At 33.3% G+C, this 19,085-nt stretch overlaps 3 protein-coding genes and 1 long non-coding RNA gene across 4 annotated transcripts; 3 read left to right on the top strand and 1 right to left on the bottom strand.

The window, feature by feature from the left end:
- The first annotated feature begins 1,096 nt into the window (after positions 1-1,096).
- LOC106103039 lies at positions 1,097-4,487 on the top strand. Its single transcript, XM_013282682.1, has 3 exons — positions 1,097-1,199; positions 2,034-2,237; positions 4,187-4,487. The coding sequence occupies exons 1-3, from the start codon at positions 1,172-1,174 to the stop codon at positions 4,243-4,245; spliced, it is 291 nt and encodes a 96-aa protein (XP_013138136.1). The 5' UTR covers positions 1,097-1,171; the 3' UTR covers positions 4,246-4,487.
- A 1,471-nt stretch (positions 4,488-5,958) lies between these two features.
- On the bottom strand, positions 5,959-11,368 carry LOC106103037. Its single transcript, XM_013282678.1, has 3 exons — positions 11,187-11,368; positions 7,845-8,114; positions 5,959-6,925 (listed from the first exon to the last, which is right to left on the bottom strand). The coding sequence occupies exons 1-3, from the start codon at positions 11,233-11,235 to the stop codon at positions 6,894-6,896; spliced, it is 351 nt and encodes a 116-aa protein (XP_013138132.1). The 5' UTR covers positions 11,236-11,368; the 3' UTR covers positions 5,959-6,893.
- A 1,390-nt stretch (positions 11,369-12,758) lies between these two features.
- LOC106103038 lies at positions 12,759-15,342 on the top strand. Its single transcript, XM_013282681.1, has 4 exons — positions 12,759-12,866; positions 13,536-13,638; positions 14,086-14,216; positions 15,207-15,342. The coding sequence occupies exons 1-4, from the start codon at positions 12,836-12,838 to the stop codon at positions 15,245-15,247; spliced, it is 306 nt and encodes a 101-aa protein (XP_013138135.1). The 5' UTR covers positions 12,759-12,835; the 3' UTR covers positions 15,248-15,342.
- Positions 15,343-17,029: 1,687 nt separating this feature from the next.
- Positions 17,030-19,047, top strand: LOC106103040. Its single transcript, XR_001225608.1, has 3 exons — positions 17,030-18,017; positions 18,115-18,236; positions 18,964-19,047. It is a non-coding gene; the product is annotated as an uncharacterized LOC106103040 (long non-coding RNA).
- The last annotated feature ends 38 nt before the right edge of the window (positions 19,048-19,085 follow it).

Genomic DNA, 19,085 nt, shown 5'->3' with positions numbered 1-19,085 from the left:
TAAGTTAAATGACAAAAAATATATCTCAAATTTCACAGGGCACGCTTATGTCATGGCGATGTTTTTTTTTTCAATGTGATTCTATTATTTCCGTTTGTGGAGCCGGTAATTGAATTTAGTAGCAAGTAAATTCTCATACTGTCTTAAACTGACTTGCTAGAAAATTTTAGCGATAGATTTTATACCTAATATCAGAGTTTGATTATGGAGAGTAAATTCTAAAATTTTACAAATCATTCTTTAGTACTTTTGGTCCAGAAATGTACATTAAAAATATGTATTTTGGAACATTTCACGTCAATTGTTGTTCAATAACAATACAATGACGATCGTATTGAGACTAATTTGGCAATTCCCAGAAAATGTATTTTAACGTGTGTACATTAAGTCATGCGCACTATTGACATAGGTATTTGCATTTGTTTATAGCAAAAAGAGGTATTCACCGGTATATAACATCTACCGCATACTTTTAGTATTCGTAATTTTAACACAATTATCATAATTAAATTATGCGATTAGCAAATTCCTTCTAATTAGATTGTTTGGTATGTTAGAGTAGTTTGAATTTAATATAGTATATCAAATAATCTACCCTTTTAGGGTACTTATTTTTAGCAAAACAACTTGTTATTTCGATATTTAAATGTTCTCAAACCAATAAAACAGTAATATTACTAACAAATAAAGCATACAAAATTAATGTGAACATCTCTGCTATCATGTTATTGTGACCTTTGGGTCAAATATGTTTTTTTATTTTGGAATACATATTTAAATTACGAACTTGATAAAAAAAACTTTCTTCAAAAACAGAATAACATTATTAATAACAATGTTGGTACACTTGTTACTAATCTTTCTAATATTATAAATGCGAAAGTTTAGATGGATGGATGTTTGTTAGAGTTTATAGCCTAAACTGCTAAACGGATCTCGATGAAATTTTGTATAGATATTGCATAGTTTGGATGAACACATAGGCTACTAACTTCTTTTTTAAAACCCACGCGGACGTAGTTGCGGTCAAAAACTAGTATTAGACATTTTTAAGAGCATACAAGCGTTTATTCACAATGAACTTATATAAAAAGATCGTTGCCTCTGGAATCAAGTAGTCGTGTTCGAGAGAGCTACGTGTAACACGTCTGTGTCGCGGACAAAGGAAAAAATGAAGTACTTTACCTTGTTTGTTTTTGGTGAGTTCATCTTTGTTGTTTTAATGCTTTTACTGGCTGTGATTAAGTTTATTGACCTATCTACTTTCTGTTTATGTATTATTGTTTACATGTTTTTTCTTGATATTACTCGTTAACCTTTAAGTTATGTACCATATAATCTTCTATGTTTACAATATTTTTAAAGTTTATGGTTTATAAGGCGTAATTACGTTACATGGAACGATTACAGATTATTATATTTTTTTTAATCTTTTGAACAAACAACCAACAGGAAAATTCAGATAAATAAGATTGGGATATCGTCACAAAACCAATGGAGTGATACGTCGCCTTGATTGTTGTTAATTTAAGAAAAGACATAATAGCTTTTTCCATAAATCAGTTTATTATTTGTAATTCTAAAGAGAGATTTATATACGTTACATCTTAGTATAAGTATGAAGATGTTAAATACTCGTATTATTCGAATACATAGGACTTACATCTCGCCTAGCGCTTAGCGATATGTGTACACTAACAAGGTAATCTCTCTTTAAGGTCACTAACGTAACCACGACCTCGTTCTTGTTGGGTTTATTACCAAAGTAATTGGAACAAAATAAGATTTAACTTTGAATGACTCGTATAAAACTATGGATAGATAAATTTAAGGTAGATTTTCGGATATAAGAGAGTAGATAACGTGTTAAAAAAGGTACACCTTGTTTGCATTATCACTCTAAATGTGAACAAGGCATAGTCTTCGGTCGGTCGGCATAGCCGGTTGGCACTTAATGGCGACAGTCAAACATACTTCTCCAAATGTAATGGATATATTTTTTATGGGAATGTTAATGATTGAACTGATTTCAGCGGTACTGGTGGTGGCGGTGTCCTGTCGTCCCGACAAGCAGGACCTGAAACAGCTGAAAGCGGAGGCGGCGCGTAAGAAGGCCTGCACCCATGACTGTAGCTCTGTTAAATTCGAGCCCATTTGCGCAGGGAAGCAAGGCGAGAAGCCAAAGTCGTTTGGCAGCGAGTGCGTCATGAGCAACTACAACTGCGAGCATAAAGATAGTGAGTAACAGTATACATTTGATGTACAGGGTGCTCGGAAGGTGTACGCTCCATTACATAAATGATATTCTAGATTCTAGATCTAGGTCCGTAGGCGTCGGATCAATTAACATTAAGCTATTCATTTGCCCTTTTCTATAATAATATATTTATACCTGTTAACATTCTTCTTTATGATTTTAAAGTTGACATATACGCACGAAATTTTCGCGAGTTGAGACATTAGTCGAAATGTTCTTTAGTAAATTTTGTTCATGGACAATTGTTTTCAACATAACAATTTTGTCTGATTTTTCAAATCAATCTTATTTTTCTCAATCTATTTACGTGTTATGATCACATCGTGTGAATGTACTGCGTAGATGTCAAATTACTAACTCTTAAAACTGAAGAGGTAAGTGTTCAATTTACTCCCACGCAGGAAGCGCTTAAAAGGACATCTAGACTGTCACTTCTAAAGTAATCCCGCCGAGATAAATGAATTGAGAGATGTCGTGACTATTCCAGTTCTATCAAGATATATGTGCCCAAGTTTTTATCCAGGCGATTCTCTCTTGATTCTCGGTCGAGATATAAATTGAGGGTAATATACGCGTACATATATAGTCAACCTTAGACACTTTAGAAACCAGACGAAGAGTTTACTAATCATTTTTTTTAATCAATGACATCAACTTCTTGTATCTTTTACGGAGGTTCGGCATAGTATGTGGTGCTCTTTCATACTTCTCTATTAGCCGTCATATCTGAATTCTCACCCATCTTAAGCATATCCTCTTTCATAAAATTCATCCATACTTTCATTGCTATTTCTTGATTTTTTTCTCAAGTTAAACTTTTTGATTGTCCAATCTCAGAAAACGAGAGCGTCTGTGTGTATCGTATCAGTGTAATATTTTCCAATTTAACATTTTGAATTCATACGCATTGTGTTGGTGACCAGGAGAGCATGACAATTGACGTAATCACCGTGAGCGTTGCCTTTGTTAGTCGACCGGATTCTGAGTCACGGCTACGCTCGACTTCGTATAACACGTTAGTACGAAATAGACACAATGTAAAGTTCTATTCGTTTAATTTTAGCATAAAACAGTGTTATATGCTTATATGCAGCTGTAATCTTGTTAAAATGTGATATTTTCCTTATTGGATTTAGTACTTAAATGGTAATACAATTGATTATGAAGCAGAAAATTAATCTACAATATCAGGAAGGCGAGGATGAAATAGAATGGGCTTGTCCCACCAAATTGTAAATTGTCTGATAACAATCCAACGTGAAAAATGTTTGATGGATATATAGGATTTTGTTACCTAATCTGACAATGACGACAATTTTAAGGTATCTGAGCCTCTATCAGCCATTGGTGGGATAGACACTTAACGAAACTTCTCCTGAAATAACACTTGTTCGAAACATTCCTTCTATGTCCCTTCTCTTGTCTGAAAAAACAGCTATTTTTTTTATAACATAAGGTGGCAAACGAGCAAGCGGCCACCTGAATCCGCCAAAATGGCGAAGCGACCGCTGCCCATAGACAACCGCGATTGCAGATGCGTTGCCTACCCTAATACGACGGAGGAGGAGACGCACATAAAGAGGACATTGCCCCTTCCTATGCATCTCCTCCACCGTCAAATCCACTTCCCCTTCCCATCTTCTCCTTATAAGAAAAGGGTGGTAAAGAGAAAGGGACTTAAATTAGGCCCCCGTCACCACACTCATCAGACGAAACACGGAATTGCTTCCATTTCATGCCTGTCTTCTATGTGGTCGTGGTATTACACCGGGCGTGCCGGCCCATTCGAACTATATATAGCTAGAAACTATTGGTGAATAATTTAAACCTACGGCGAAACTTCTATTCGTAATGTGTGTTTATTCTAGTCTAGTGGTAGTTAGTGGTCTGATTGTTAATTGGATCTAATAAAATGTTTTTTTTTTTCAGCATTACATAAGATCAGCAAAGGTGAATGCCCTGGGTCAGATGGCATCCGTTTATCTTAAGAACACAACCTCTGTTACAATTAATATCATAGCTGTAAACGCATACCTTCGCTCTCTAAACAACCCTAATTGCTTTTTTATATAGAGCTTCTATCAAAGTATCTGTGATGTAACATAGGGATAAAAAATGTTATGTTTATTATATTCTTACAAGTTTCCAATATGCGTATTGCACGGAACTTGTTTGATCAAATAAATGTTTATTTTTCTCAATATTGTTGATTAAATTTTTGAATTCCGTTTTTTTACTTTTATTAAAATAACCTTTCTTTATTGATAGAATTAATTTGTTTCCTGGTTCTGTAACTTGTTTAATTGAAATCTAACTACCGTAGCAAATAACGATGGATCACAAACGACGGACAATTGTTAGCTATAAAATTGTTAGCATTTTGAGTGTTATGAAGTGTATCTATATTCAGTAGTTAAACCTCAATTATCGTTGATTAACCCTTGGCCATTTACTTGTGAAGTAAGATACGAAATAGTTATTTAATCATTAATACTTAATGTTGTAAACATGCCATGTTTACGATTTTCTAAACAGTAACACTTTGTCCACAAGTAGGACATCTGCTGAGTAAACAACTGCAGACTGTATGGCGCCCACGATAATACATTATACTAACGTCAATTGAATTTTTAATGTTGGAAATGTGATTCTAAAAGTGACATTGTACGATGGTGCGGAATAAAGTTTTGGGTTTACAATTTGGTACATATAGCAGAAATAGGTTCAACGAAACCAGTAGAATTATGAAAGATGTTTATGAGAAATAAAACTTTTGGAAACCCAAGGAAAAAAAGAGACAATTTATAATCAAAGTTATCTGATCCGATGGGCACACGTCAAATTAAAGAATATAACCTTACCAGCGCTCTCATGTTAACTTCCAAAAAAGTTCTAAATATGCTTTTCGTACTGTTGCTGTTTCTTGTTCTATTATTCTTGAAGTCCACCAAAAGATGGCGTTGTGATTAATAAACATCTTTAATGCACGCGACTGCCGTAATTATTTTTTTGTGCGCCACTATAGCTTTTTTAACGAAATAAATTGAAAAGTGCGTTTATTGTCGTCAAACAAATATATTTATGCCGCTAAGAGAGGCGCTGTTGTATCCGTTAGTTTTGTTTGATGATCTGTGAATATAATTAGGCATAGAAAATGCAATGAAATAATAAAGCATGATGTGAGAGCAACTAAAACTACAAAAAGGTTCTTGTTAAACTATTCTGATTACAGCAGGGCGCTAGTGGTGTGTAATAGTTTAGTTTGACTTATCCTTGTCAGTCTATACTTATGTATATGTCGATTAAATTGAGTACGAAATTACGGTTCCATTTTATGTTGACGTAAACTTGACAAATTGAACTTGTTTGGAAGTAGAGTTCAATTACGCTGGATTGATAGTGGGTTGGAAAACTACTCATCGTGTTTGTTATTATTGCTTTCGCATAATTTATTACTGATAATAGACATTAATAACAATGGAAATCTTCGCTCATTTGTTGTCAATGTTTCTTTTCCAAACATTATTGTCCGGTCAATGTATAGAATATGCGATTACTACTGTGGTGTATATAATTGTATCGAATATTATAACTAAAAACACTATATTGTGGTTTAAGATATTTATTTCTCTAAGAATATACAATTCACTTAACGAAACATTTTTTTTTTACATTTATAATTTACATCAGTAGTCTAGTTTATTATCATTTATATAGGATTTTATTTACTTCACAATTTTTTTTAATATAATTTTAAATGACGACATTTTATTTTCGTCTCTGATAACTTTAGGTAAAGTGTTATATAACTGTACTCCCGCAAATGTTATAGTGTTTTGACCACAGTTTGTTCTAGGTTTTGATAATTTCAATTTATATTTGCTTCTGGTTTGATATCTATGAGTTATTTAACACTGATACTAAATAAAATAAATTCATTTTATTATTTATAAAAAAATAGCTGCGCAAATAGAAAAGGGTGGCATGAAATAAAAAAATCAAAGAGTATTTATTGAAATTTATTAGGAAAGATTCTAAACATAATGTTAAAACAAAATATGTTTTATCAAGTGAATAAATTGGAAGTGTACTTTGTACAATAAATAATGTTTAATCTATACTAATTATTTCTTAATACTACTGGTAAATATTAAATTTCCAACAATATTTATAACCAACCATACGGTTTTATTCAAGCTAAATATCGTTTTATATTATTCAAAGTATTTTTGACGAAAACTATTCAACATATCCCAAAATATCTCTTCCTTCTACGTAAAATCAAATGAAACTCAATTAAGTAAAGGTTAACCACTTATTAGATAAACAAAATAAAAATTTATTGGTTTTACATAAAAACTGCAGTTAAAAAAAGACGTAATGAGGCTTTTAAAAACTAGATACTTAAGAATTTACTGTTTTATTCTCTTAGTTTTTTTTGAATAAACTTTAATTTTGACAAGATTTATTATTTTTATGAAGGCGGTTGTTTTCGCAATAAGAATAGATGAATGATTATTTTATTTGGGAGTGATGGCTGAGATGACGGATGATACAGTGCTTTGGAGCACGAAACGAAACCCTACGGGAGTAGGATAAGGCAGGGGAGATGATGATGATGATGTGTAAGTTTTTCTTAACATTCCCCGAGACTGGTGATAGCGTAATCTGTAAATAAACAAATTTTTATATCAATATGTGGTACGGAAACTTCATAGTCCTTTTCAAGGAAATTGCGCGAACGAAAGGACAATGTCCACTCAAGTATGAAATGCCGTCTTAAGTTGTTTCACAATAAATCTGATTTGTTGTAGCCTATGCTTTATAAATTATCTAATAAAAGTGTTTGCTATTTTAATCAAAACTAGTTAAAAAATGTTAGGCTAATAGGCGACCACTAGTACAGTTATTATTTCTTTGAATACCAAATTGCTAATTGGTATTTGTTTTTGGCCATAAATCACAAAGATGTTAAACTTTTAACTTATCAATATATCAAATGTTGTTCGATTTACATAAAACTTGTTAGTCTTAAATACTTGTACATTCCACTAATAATAAATTAACTATCGTCATTTTTCAATACATTATTAGTAATTGATTCGAAAGAGACAATAGTATGACCACACAATAACTTTAGTAAAGCATAATTTGTGTTCCTGTTATCGCTAAGAAATGTATTTATGTAACTAGGATAAACGAGGAAAGAGCTATTAATAGTATGTTATCGAAGTTACAAGCTATTTATAATTTAACATTAATTAGACGGTATTTTCGGAATGAGTTATCTCTGAAGGATTTATTACTATACTTAGCAGATACGAGTACTGTTAGCTATTTCTAAACATACAAATTACAGTGCTATATTAGTTTTATTGTACAAACTGACTTATTAATCAATACCATCGCACAGCCCAAACAAGTGGGCAGATTAGTACCATGATACTCTGCGGGTGACAAGAAAAACAGTACTTCTTTATTAATTTTATGATCTTTCCTTCAATTTTTTTTCCTTTACATTGCACCCAGTACTACTTATTAATCGTAGGCAATTAAATAGAAATTATTGTCAGTACTCCGTACTTACATGTACTTTCGCGACAAGATACAGCCTCCAATTCGCATAGGGTAGCGAAAGTTCGCGCAGTGCCGGCCGCGTCGAAGGCACACACAGGGCCGGCGGGTGGCGAGGCGCAGCGCCCCGCGCACAGTGGCGGCGGCACACCCTCCCGCACGCGCCCGTAGATCACCTCCACTGGGCTTTGTACCTCTGCACTCTTCTCTGTGACATATTCTTGTTCTCCTATGAGTGCTGGCTTAAGGAAAGGTATGCTAGCAGCTTCACTTACACACCACACTGAAAAATGAAAATTAACAATTAACTAAACATTAGGGTAGTAAATGGGTCTTTTCCCATTTTTATAAACTGTTTTTTAATAAGCTATATATAGTAATCTCTCTGCCACACACCACGAGGAAGCAAACTACGCATTCCTACATAGTGCTAGGACACCCCTTACTTCCAGTATAATAATATTATTTTTAAAAAATCTTTGAAGGAAATCCTTAACTTTATCAAATTGTACGATAAAAGTATTTCCTTGAATAAGCTTTTAAATATTTTGAGTAGGCTACGATTTGTAAATTGTACAAATATTAATAAAATGTTACAAGTTAGTGATCACTGAGAAATTATTTGATTTTTGTTTATGTGTACGTATCAATAATCAATTTAATTGGCGCATAAACGTTGCGATAATAGTTGTTTTATTCCGTTATTGTTTTAACAATACCCAATATCAATATGACATTTGATTTGACCTTTTATTTAAACCCTTACGTCTCCTGTTTTCCTGATCTGGTCTACGAATTACGTGTTTCAATTCAGTTGTAAACAACATATGTATTGAATTAAATCACAGATACACAAATGGTGTCATCAATAAATATATCGATGACAACATAATTATCATAAAGATGTTCTGATGTGGTCAGGGTTCAAACTGGTTGATAATAATTTAATTAAGGTTGTTGATATTAAATGTTGAAAATAATCTCTTAATAGTGAAATTTAAATTGAATACAAAGTTCCAGTGCCCTAAAGACTATTTGTAACGAATTTATTTTAGATTTTTTTATTGGGAAATAAAAAACTGAGAACGAGTAATATTAGTTTAAAAAGGTACAAAGGGTACTTAGTCATCGTTATCTACGTTAGCCATTATTTAAATTAAAAATAAAATGAAACACCTTTTTTGTCGTCAGAAAAAAATAGAATGCAATTTCATGCACTAACTTTAGTAAATCAGCCAGCTACCTATAAAAATATGAGAAGATAAAAGCATCCAATCCTAAAAATAAAGAAGAATTATTGACCTGGACAACTGGTATGCCATTGGGGTTAAGCGTGATGAATGTATAAAGTAGACTAGCTTACTCCTGCGATACCGTACGCGTGGTAAGTAAGTAACCTACGTATTCTTTCAGATTAACCTCTACATCTATGCCAATTATCATAGAGATCCGTTCAGAAATTTATGTTACAAACTCTAACCAACGTCCATCCATCCATCTAAACTTTCGTATTTATAATATTAGTAAGATTACCATATAAATTATAAGTTTTGGACCGACTTCCCAAAAAAAGAAGGTACTCAACTCTTCTGTATATTTTTTATAAAAATCTTGTTTTAATCAGTCTTATTTATCCTTAATGCCCATAATATTTCATATCATTTATAGTTTGTAATGGTTTCCGGAAAGTAAAGTGGACGCAGATAACGAACGTCCTCAATTGAATCATCAGGATATGCTCATATCAATAAATTCTCACGCCCAAAGTTTAAATTACATAATATTTATTCAAATAACGAGGTAGCTTAAATATTAAGGGATATATCAAAATTAATTTGCTAGAATAGTTACAATAAGAATGAAGAAACGTTAGGAATGATGGAGATCAATTTGAAGTACCCAAACTCACCATCATCAGCGTATAGTGATACGTCCCCACCGAGGGTCTCGAAGCCTACCCTAAATTAGGGTAACTAGGTCTTAGTCAACCACGCTGGCCCACGGGTTGGTTGAAGTACGCAAACTATAAGAGCCTTTTGACACATACTTATTACCAAAATTATTATAGGTACGCAGAATCAAATTACCACAATTGTTGCGAACAAAATAGAGATAATCACGTGCGAAGCTGCGGGCTAGAGTTGGCAGTTTAATGTAATAGCAGTACATTGTGTGATTGGTTGTTCAGCTCGGACGCGAAGATAACCCATAGATCATTGATCTGACATAGCTGCGGCGGCCTCTTTGACGCGTACGTCGACGTGTCCTCACTGTCATAAACTTTTTAGCACACAAATACGAAAGCGAACCGAAAACGATTTTGATACGATATTTGGTTGGCACTATATTTATGATAGTATTAGTAGCTAGATAACGCAAAGTTTGCTACCTTTAAATGTTTTTTATTTATTTCGCTATGGTTTCAGATATGTTTTCAGCTGTGTGCTTCGGACTATTTGTCCTCAAGCTGCGTTTGAGCCGCGTAATCTACGAAATGGCTGGGCAGATTTTGACGCTAATTTTACAGAAGGGTAACCTCACATGAACGGACATGTTATAGGTTATTACTCGTATATCATATAGATTGATTGAAGGTGGAAATAGTTCCATTTAGACGTGTTGTTTATAAAATATTGCCGTTAAATCCGAGCGCGTGTTGTGTTCCACTTATGAGTAGGGCGAGAACAGATAAGGTCTGAGACGTCAAACAGTCTCGCAGTGACTTCGATGTGATTGGCGCAGAATTGGTGTACTTCCGTGTATTTCCTTGTATTAATATTTCCTTCCATACTTGTATTAATATTTCTTGCCAATTGCACAATATCGTAAGTAATTCTGCCGTGACAATTGTATTAATACTTATTGTCATCTCTTTTATTATCTTTGACAAAATAGAGACTACAGTATGTATTAATATAAATGTTACTTCCGTGAAATCTATGATTTTTAATAAATCCGGTAACATTGAGTCTAGTAACTACATCATGAAGTTAATCAAGACTTATGGCCGAATACAGGAACGAATCTTGAGCGTCGTTTACGTTACACTTTGTCAGACATCAACATTTTAATGCAATTTGAATTTTAAGTCTGGCCTTATCATTGACCACACTGTTACTTATTTATATAAATGTCGTTTTAGTATTCGGCCGTTAATGTAAGAAATGAAATGGAATTATGTCCAAAGTATGAATATACTAATGATTGTAAATGTGCTTTTATTAATTTATTAATTAGACTACAAACTCTAACAAACATCCATACATGTTTAGAATAATCCATCCATCTAAGCTTTTGCATTTATAATATCAGTAAAATTAATAATAACAATAAAATCATGAAAATAAATACTTACCCGTAGCAAGTAACACGAAAAACAAAATCTTATCGCTTATCATTTCCATTTAATTGTGGCCTAAGAACTGATTACCACTAATTAATGTTTTATTTTTTTAATACGTATTTGGCATGCGATCGCTTAAGTAATTCGTTAATTGGGATATGTTGATTACAATAGAGTTGGCACTCCACTGCACCAGTGAGAGTGCGCTTGAGGCTTGGGCAGTGGCAGGAGGGGGGGAGGTGATAACCTCTGCCGCTCCGGAGGACGAGTTGATAACAGCTTTGCATTTGTAACGAGATCTCGCAGACTTTCGCCGCCCAAATCATTTGATAGAAAACATCGTAAAGTCTCATAAACTCTTAACCTGCCTTTGTGCCGTGAACTAGTTGTTCACCCCGGCGATAGTCGGCTATCTAAAATATCACATTTTCCTTCTCCTTATCTACCGTAACTTCCCACGCCTCGCGATCTTTGATTGAGCGGGACAAACATATATAAAAAGAAGATTGGAGTCTTTTTAATGGTGCGACTGGACTTCACATCGGGACAGCTTCTGATTTAATACTAATAGCTAGCCATGTGTAGAAAACTGCAAACTTATCGGAGAATGTACAGCGTAATACCAATACACGGCATTGGATGTGATAGAGAGATTCTACAAGACCCTCTACAGCGCTATATTGTTTTCCTAAATGCATTTTGATCAGTGAGCACAGGTTAATTCCCCCATTTCCGCAATCGGTGTTTCGCGCATTCGAACGAAACTATTTAAATCTTCGTTCATTTCGTGTACAACTAAAGATTGGAATAAGTTACCGACGTCAATGTTTCTGTTCAAGTAAAGAGTAAGCGCCTTCAAGCCTAAAGAGTGGAATAAATACGCACTTATAAATTACCGCGCATCGACAACATCACTATTTAAAATCAGGTGAGATTATGGTTAGATTATTTCTAAGAAAAAAGAAGCAAATGCGTTATTTGCTTCTATTAACACTTTTATATTAGATTTATTAAAATTATCTAACTAAATTATGTGTAAAAGTAAGAAAGAGCTTTTTATTAGCTTATCAATTCTATGATATGAAGCTTTAAACATTTTGCCACTGACTTTTTTGGCAGGCTTCGACTGTTTATCCTTACATCAACCTTGATAATGTTGATTCTCTGAAAAGGTAATAATTGACCTATGCAGGTCAGTTTTAAAATGTTCATTATATACATATGCCGTTAATGATTCAAGATAATTTTCAATTTAATATTGACATTGACATGAAATCTTATTAAAACTAGATACCTATTCGTTTTACTTGTAATTACCAAAATGTTACTGATTAGTTAGTGGTGAAGTTTGGTTATTTTTCTTCGTATCTACTTAAAACATATTATTGGAATTACCTTACTATAAGTGCTGAAATTCCTTTATGTTTCCCCAAATACGTGTAACGTTTTGATGACTTTTTCAAAGGGCAAGTCCAAAGAACCTGTAACAGAAAATAACAGGAAAAAACGTATTTAATAACAGCATATACGGCAACATCAAATACGTAATAATCGAGTCAGCAGAATGAGACAATTGCAGTTTATAAGCAGCCTTGTAGTCAGGTCAGCTCAGTAGTGAGGAGATAATCAACTCGCACGGACATTCAATATTATAAAGCAAAATGTATAAACTATTTGCTATTTTCCTTATCGGTGAGTATTTTGATTTTTGTAATACATGTAAATACTAGCTTTCGCCCGCGAGTCCATCCATGTGGAATTAAAAAAGTTAATAGCCTATGTGTTCCAGACTATCCTCTACATCTATACCAAATCATGGTGACCAGTTCAGTAGCTTATGCTACAAACTCTAACAAAAATCCATCGACTCATCTATCCATCTAAACTTTCGCATTTATAATATTAGTAAGACCATACGGTGGCAAATGAGCGAACAGCCACTTGGATTCGCCTTAAAAGCGAAGTGACCGCTTTCTATAGATATCCATATTCGCAAATGCGTTGGGCACAAGGTTTTCCCCTACCTATATGTCTCCTCTGCCAAATACCTTTCGATCGTCTTCTTATAAAAAATGATAGGAAGGAATCGGACCAAATTAAGTCCCCGTCACGTAAATATTTATACTATACAAGCTGATGACCACTACTTCTTTCTTTCCTGCTCAGTTAATAAAAAATGTCTCGAGGAAACTGTTTTACCTTGTTATAAGCAATTGTTCAATATTCCCAACTGTAATCTATCACTATACTACATTTCATGTACATTTCAATGTATTTGTTACTTTTACATGGTTACAATCATCCATCCATTAAAACATTCTGATCTATAATTCTAAATTAAGATTAACATGTAATTTTCAGGCTTCCTGGCCAGTGAATCTATGGCCATGAGTCCCAGATTACGGCGGCAAGCTGTTGCCTCAAGTACGGCTGCACCCTCTACCGCGGCGTCTCAAGCATCCGGGTAGGCAAGCAAATTACAATAGTGTCAAATTTAGCGCCTGTTAAAAATAATTAACAAACTTTCTTACTATCGTCTTCGAAAATTGAATATTTAATTTCAGCAGGTGATATATAATTTTATTCAGTAGACACTAAAATCTCTATTGTGTTTAATATGCCATGTAAAAAGTTAAAGTAGTTTGTATGTTATGTAAACTTCCATAGCTGTCTTAACTGACTGGTAGTAGATATTTAATATTTATTCCATGCGATAATTGAGTGCTTTTATAGATATTTTTAACTTAAAACCTGCCTTTGATATAAAAACAAACATGTTTCATTTATTAAAAAAAAAAAACTAGTTAAGCCAGTATTATGATCCTGTTCTTGTTCAAATTTGCATATTTATAGCATTGATGCTAAGAATAATGTCCGACTCGCTTTGACCTTACATTCCGGTTTTTTTCAGACAAAATGTAGACATGCAACAGTGTTTACTGACTTGTCCGGTAACTGCGGAGTATAATCCTGTTTGTGGTTCTAACGGAGTCACCTACTCCAACCCTGGAAGACTGCTTTGTGCGCAAGCTTGTGGCGAAAGTGAGTAACCGTATAATAATTAAAATACGACATGTAAACTATTATATGAACACTGAACATGGTTTAATAATTGACAAATATAATTTAGTCGTGTAATGATCACGATTACTTCGCGAAGTTAAACACAAAAACAAATAAATAGGTTGTAACACTCCTCTATCATGGCAATTAATAAATATGTGAGTCAGTAAAAAATTGCATTTTGTGCCCACATAAACAGACAAATTGGGGAAATCGTGGAGTTCTCGAGTAATAATAAGTACACTATTATTTGTTAAAAATTGCTAAAGTGTCAAATGTATGGGGTTGCGTGGTTTAATTACGGAGTTCCTATGGTTACCTCGCAGCTCCATCATCAGACCCTTGTTACCATATAGTATCAAAGTACTCGTCGAGACGAATTAATCGAGCCCAAACTCGATAGGGTTGCGTGGTTTAATTACGGAGTTCCTATGATTACCTATATCTCGGATGGGATGAGGTATCAAATAATTAACAATTAACTAAGTCTTAAAATAATGGTCTAAAAATCCTTCCGAACATAGTAAAGTATTAATACTGTTTTAATTGCTGTAACATTTTTAAAGCATACAAAGAATGGAACAATCCTGGCTTGACGCTTCAATCGCCTTTTCATAGACCGATAAGGATATCTGATCCGATCGGCGTAAGTCGAAATAAATTATGACAGCTCTGTAGCGGGATCATGTTAATATCAATGACATGAGGTCCTTTTCGTACTGTAGATGCTGTGTTGAATTGTTAAGGTTTTTCTGTGCTAGTTTTGAGACGCTGATCTAGAATTATATCCTTGTATGTCTATACATGTATCACTATCTAATAAGTACAAAGGAGTTTCATATTTATCCGCAATTGGCAGAGTTTTTATATTCATAGCCTATACAATGATATATGTTTTTCTAAAGGTGTTCAAACGATAAAAATATTAAGTTAAACGTTTTCTAATAACTTGTTTCATTTATGTTTCAGATATCAGCCTACAGAGAACAGCGCCTTGTCCACGGACATAGAATATTAATAATAATTTACTATCTCACATTACATTATTAAATAAAATAAGTACTGTACAAGTCCGTTTTTTTAAATAAAATGTTTATTAGCGGAATAAATATGTTTGCAGGAATGTAAAACATTTCAACTTTTCTTGTATATTCTACTCGATTTGACGAATTTGTATTTTAATTCATCATCACCAGCCCACTATTCGATCCCACTGAGGGGCTCGGAGCCTTCCCTAAGTTAGGGTGACTAGATCTTTGTCAACCACGCTAGCGCAGTGCAGTTTGACTTCACACATAGGTATCTGATTTCTTCACTGATGTGTGCAGGTTGCATCACGTTGTTTTCCTTAACGTGTAAGAACGTCGAGTAACTTTACATAGTATGTATTAATCGAAAATCACATTGCTACATAGCGGGATTCGAACCCAAAACTTGTAGAATACAAGCTAAGTGCTTAAACTTTCGAACCACCGACGCTCTTAACTTCAGTCAGGCATTTTAATTATGTAACTATTTTAGTTGTTATAAAAACCATCTAACAAAAGAGTTGTAATACAATCTACTTTTAAAAATATAAATAATAGGAAACTCTTACAAACATCGATCCATTCATCTCAACTTTGGCACTTATAGTATTAGTTACAAGTACGATTGCGGTGACGATAAACTTTGTTTTCTATATCTGTACTGATATTTTAAAGAGCAAAGTTTTGTATTTTCCTATGTTTAAAATAACTTAAAAACTACTACAAATGTACGCATATCCTATAGGATATGCTATGGCATATTCGCACTATTTTAAAAACAAAAAAGAAGATGTTTGTAAAAAAATAATTTTGTTTAATTTAAGATAAAGAGCCAGTTTAACAAATAATTAAATTTAAGGTCATAGACAATGGTAATAGCTACGTTATCTACGTTGGTTTTAAGGTTGTTTACTCTGAAAACGCTTGAGGCAGCGTACCTACATCAAGGATTGTTAATCTAGACATGGCTCAAGGAGTACTGTTGAAATATGTTATTAGGTACATAAACTAAACTGTTGCTTGCGACTTCTTCCGCGTAAAATTAAAAAATATAGCCTATGTTACTAAAAACTAACATATAAACTAGCATTCTAACGGTGAACGAATTTTTAAAATTAGCCCTGTAGTGCTTATATGAATCGAATACATATAAAAAATCCAAATCTTTCCCCTTTATAACATTAGTATAGATATGTAAATAACGTGTGAAACAAATTAAGTACAAATATATATGTATACACACACACATATAAATGCAATAAAATGTATATTAAATTAGTTTTTTATGTTCGTTAAGCTAGCGCTTGACCACACTCCCACCTGATGGAAGACATGATGCAGTCGCAGTCGTTCACTCATTTTAGAGATTATTGTAAATTCTAATGTACATTGTACGCTAGCTTTTAATAAATAAAAATAAATACGATAACGAATAAATACGAATAAAAAAGCCTATGTGTTCTTCCAGACTATCCTAACATCTATGCCAAATTTCATTGAAAACAAACATCCATCCATCCATCTAAACTTTGGTTTTAGTATTACTAGTAAGATTACATACAAAAAAAATACTTCATACCTAAAGATAGCCCTACCTCCTGTAATACAGGTTTTCTACCACAGGTGACAGAGTCCAAAAAAAATGAATTTTTATGGAACATTAAAGATTTTTTATTCATTAATCATTTCGAATAAATAGATATATCGATATATGATTGTATATCGTTGTTTCGACTGTTGTTTAAAAATAGACATTATACGTCGAAATGTTCATAGTGTCTTTTTGAATCAATATTTAAACTAACTTATTATTCTTGAATGAACAAAGAAAGAATGGATATAGGAAACTATCCATTTAGTAAACAAAAAAATATTAACTACGGTAATTATCACACTCATTTCACGGACGTTAGAATAACCTCGACTTTGACAGGCGTAGCCCTAAATTCTGTCTATATAAGGCTATGGTAGTCATATCGTTAGAAACATTCTTGTGACAAGCAGCAAGTTATAATTACTTACGTTTATTTACCCTGTATCTTCATCATGTTTAAACAGATGACTTTCATCATGTCGGGTAACTCAAATTCTATTTATTGTATTTTTTTATATTATCAGGTGGCGAACTAGCAAACGGGCAACTGAATTCAAAATGGCGAAGCGACCGCTGCCCATAGACATCCGCAATTGCAGATGCGTCGCCTACCCTTAATCGACTCATTGAGGAGGCGTACATAAACAGGATATTCCCCTTCCTGTGCGTCTTCTCAGCCGTCTATTAAGAAGAGGGTGGACAGTAAAAGGGACTAAAATTAGGCTTATAGTATAACAACTCTTGATTACTTAAATTTTCTACTTTTGTAATTTATTGCAGTGATGTATATTTCAATTTGACAGACATTATATTACCCTAAAAAAATTAGATACTGTGTAATGGAACAAGACTTATTGACTGCTGCTGATTGATATTGTGGACCTACACGTGGATTCTTTTTTGCAAGCAAACGCATAACATGTTTCATTAGCCATTCTTCGACAAAAATTCACTCTAAGCACCAGAGTTACGGTATAAAAGCGTTGATGTTTGGTTTAGCTAAAAATATTTTAAACACTGTCCAAATTCTTAAGTATCTAAGATGTTTTTGATATATTTTCTTTTAACAGTTGGTCTGATAGTTATGTCTACGAGTACCAGCCGCGCCGCTGGAGCTAGCCTCGAAGATGGACTAGGTGGTATGACCATGCCTGAAGGGTAAGGAAATAATTTACAATTAATATGTATTTTTTAACCGTGGCTTTTAACAGCTAATGTATACTTACAAAATATGTATATTGTTATTTTTGTTCAGAATGACTCAACCAACGACACCGATGCCTCAAGATTTTACATGTCTTACGAATTGTCTCCTCAAGTCGACTTCTCTGTCCAGTTCGCTTGCCTTACGACAATGTGCAGAGAAATGTAACGTAGGTAAGTATACAAAAGCAAAGACATTTTAAAAATATGTAGACTAAATAAAGTGAACAAAATTTTGTCACCGGTTCTTTCTTTTAAAAGCACTACGCTAGTTGTCCAGTTTAGTACGCTAGCCCATGTCCAAAATTATAATAAGCGTCTTTTTAGCGTTATTGAGATTATATTTAAAATGATTCACGTGTGTGTTCACTATGCCTATTCTATAAAATTTTTAATCTCTTTGTAAAATCGTGAGTCATAATAATATTACTAGCTGTTCCCGTACGGCTTCATCCGCATGAAATTATGAAAATTTTATTTTATTGTTTAAATTTGACAAATTATCAATAGCTAATGTCAAAATGAGATGACATGACAAACCTTGACAATCTTGCTTCCTTGATGTTGGCAGCAACTTATAGTCTCTTTCCCATATTAGACTTTTTATCCAAAATGTTTAACCCCTATGTTTAATAGTGTAAAAATATATAGCCTAAAGCATGGCGTAAGTATAGGGCTTTTAATTAAAAAAAAAACAATTATTCAAAAATATGGTGTAATTGCTGACATCTTAGGCAACAAAGAAGTGTGTGTTTACGCTTTATTATAATAGTATAGAAGTATAGATAGATACGAGTAGCTATACTATACATTATCATATAAAATTGCTTTTGTTTTTGTATTTTTGTTTTATGGATGTTTTTTGTAATCTTACCTAACATTTATTACTTTTCTGTTTCAGATTTAAACTAAACGGGTGCACAAAAAGGTTCATGTCGAGCACCAGCACAATTTATAATATCCTGTTTTAATTTTTTAAATAAATGTCTTTAAATACAAATATTTGTTTCATTAATGTCATTT

The sequence above is a fragment of the Papilio polytes genome, unplaced genomic scaffold (assembly GCF_000836215.1).
Source record: "Papilio polytes unplaced genomic scaffold, Ppol_1.0 DF823879.1, whole genome shotgun sequence".
NCBI lineage: Eukaryota > Metazoa > Arthropoda > Insecta > Lepidoptera > Papilionidae > Papilio > Papilio polytes.
Note: the sequence above shows the minus strand (reverse complement) of the source record. Positions and strands in the feature narration are given on the sequence as shown.

What these genes read in the sequence shown, in the direction of transcription:
- LOC106103039 (XM_013282682.1), top strand. Translation starts at nt 1,172, where the DNA reads ATGAAGTACTTTACCTTGTTTGTTTTTG. An exon ending in CTTTACCTTGTTTGTTTTTG is followed by an intron (nt 1,200 to 2,033) that starts GTGAGTTCATCT and finishes AACTGATTTCAG; the next exon opens with CGGTACTGGTGGTGGCGGTG. An exon ending in CAACTGCGAGCATAAAGATA is followed by an intron (nt 2,238 to 4,186) that starts GTGAGTAACAGT and finishes TTTTTTTTTCAG; the next exon opens with CATTACATAAGATCAGCAAA.
- LOC106103037 (XM_013282678.1), bottom strand. Translation starts at nt 11,235, where the DNA reads ATGGAAATGATAAGCGATAAGATTTTGTTTTTCGTGTTACTTGCTACG. An exon ending in TTTCGTGTTACTTGCTACGG is followed by an intron (nt 8,115 to 11,186) that starts GTAAGTATTTAT and finishes TTCATTTTTCAG; the next exon opens with TGTGGTGTGTAAGTGAAGCT. An exon ending in ATCTTGTCGCGAAAGTACAT is followed by an intron (nt 6,926 to 7,844) that starts GTAAGTACGGAG and finishes GTTTATTTACAG; the next exon opens with ATTACGCTATCACCAGTCTC.
- LOC106103038 (XM_013282681.1), top strand. Translation starts at nt 12,836, where the DNA reads ATGTATAAACTATTTGCTATTTTCCTTATCG. An exon ending in GCGGCGTCTCAAGCATCCGG is followed by an intron (nt 13,639 to 14,085) that starts GTAGGCAAGCAA and finishes GGTTTTTTTCAG; the next exon opens with ACAAAATGTAGACATGCAAC. An exon ending in TGCGCAAGCTTGTGGCGAAA is followed by an intron (nt 14,217 to 15,206) that starts GTGAGTAACCGT and finishes TTTATGTTTCAG; the next exon opens with ATATCAGCCTACAGAGAACA.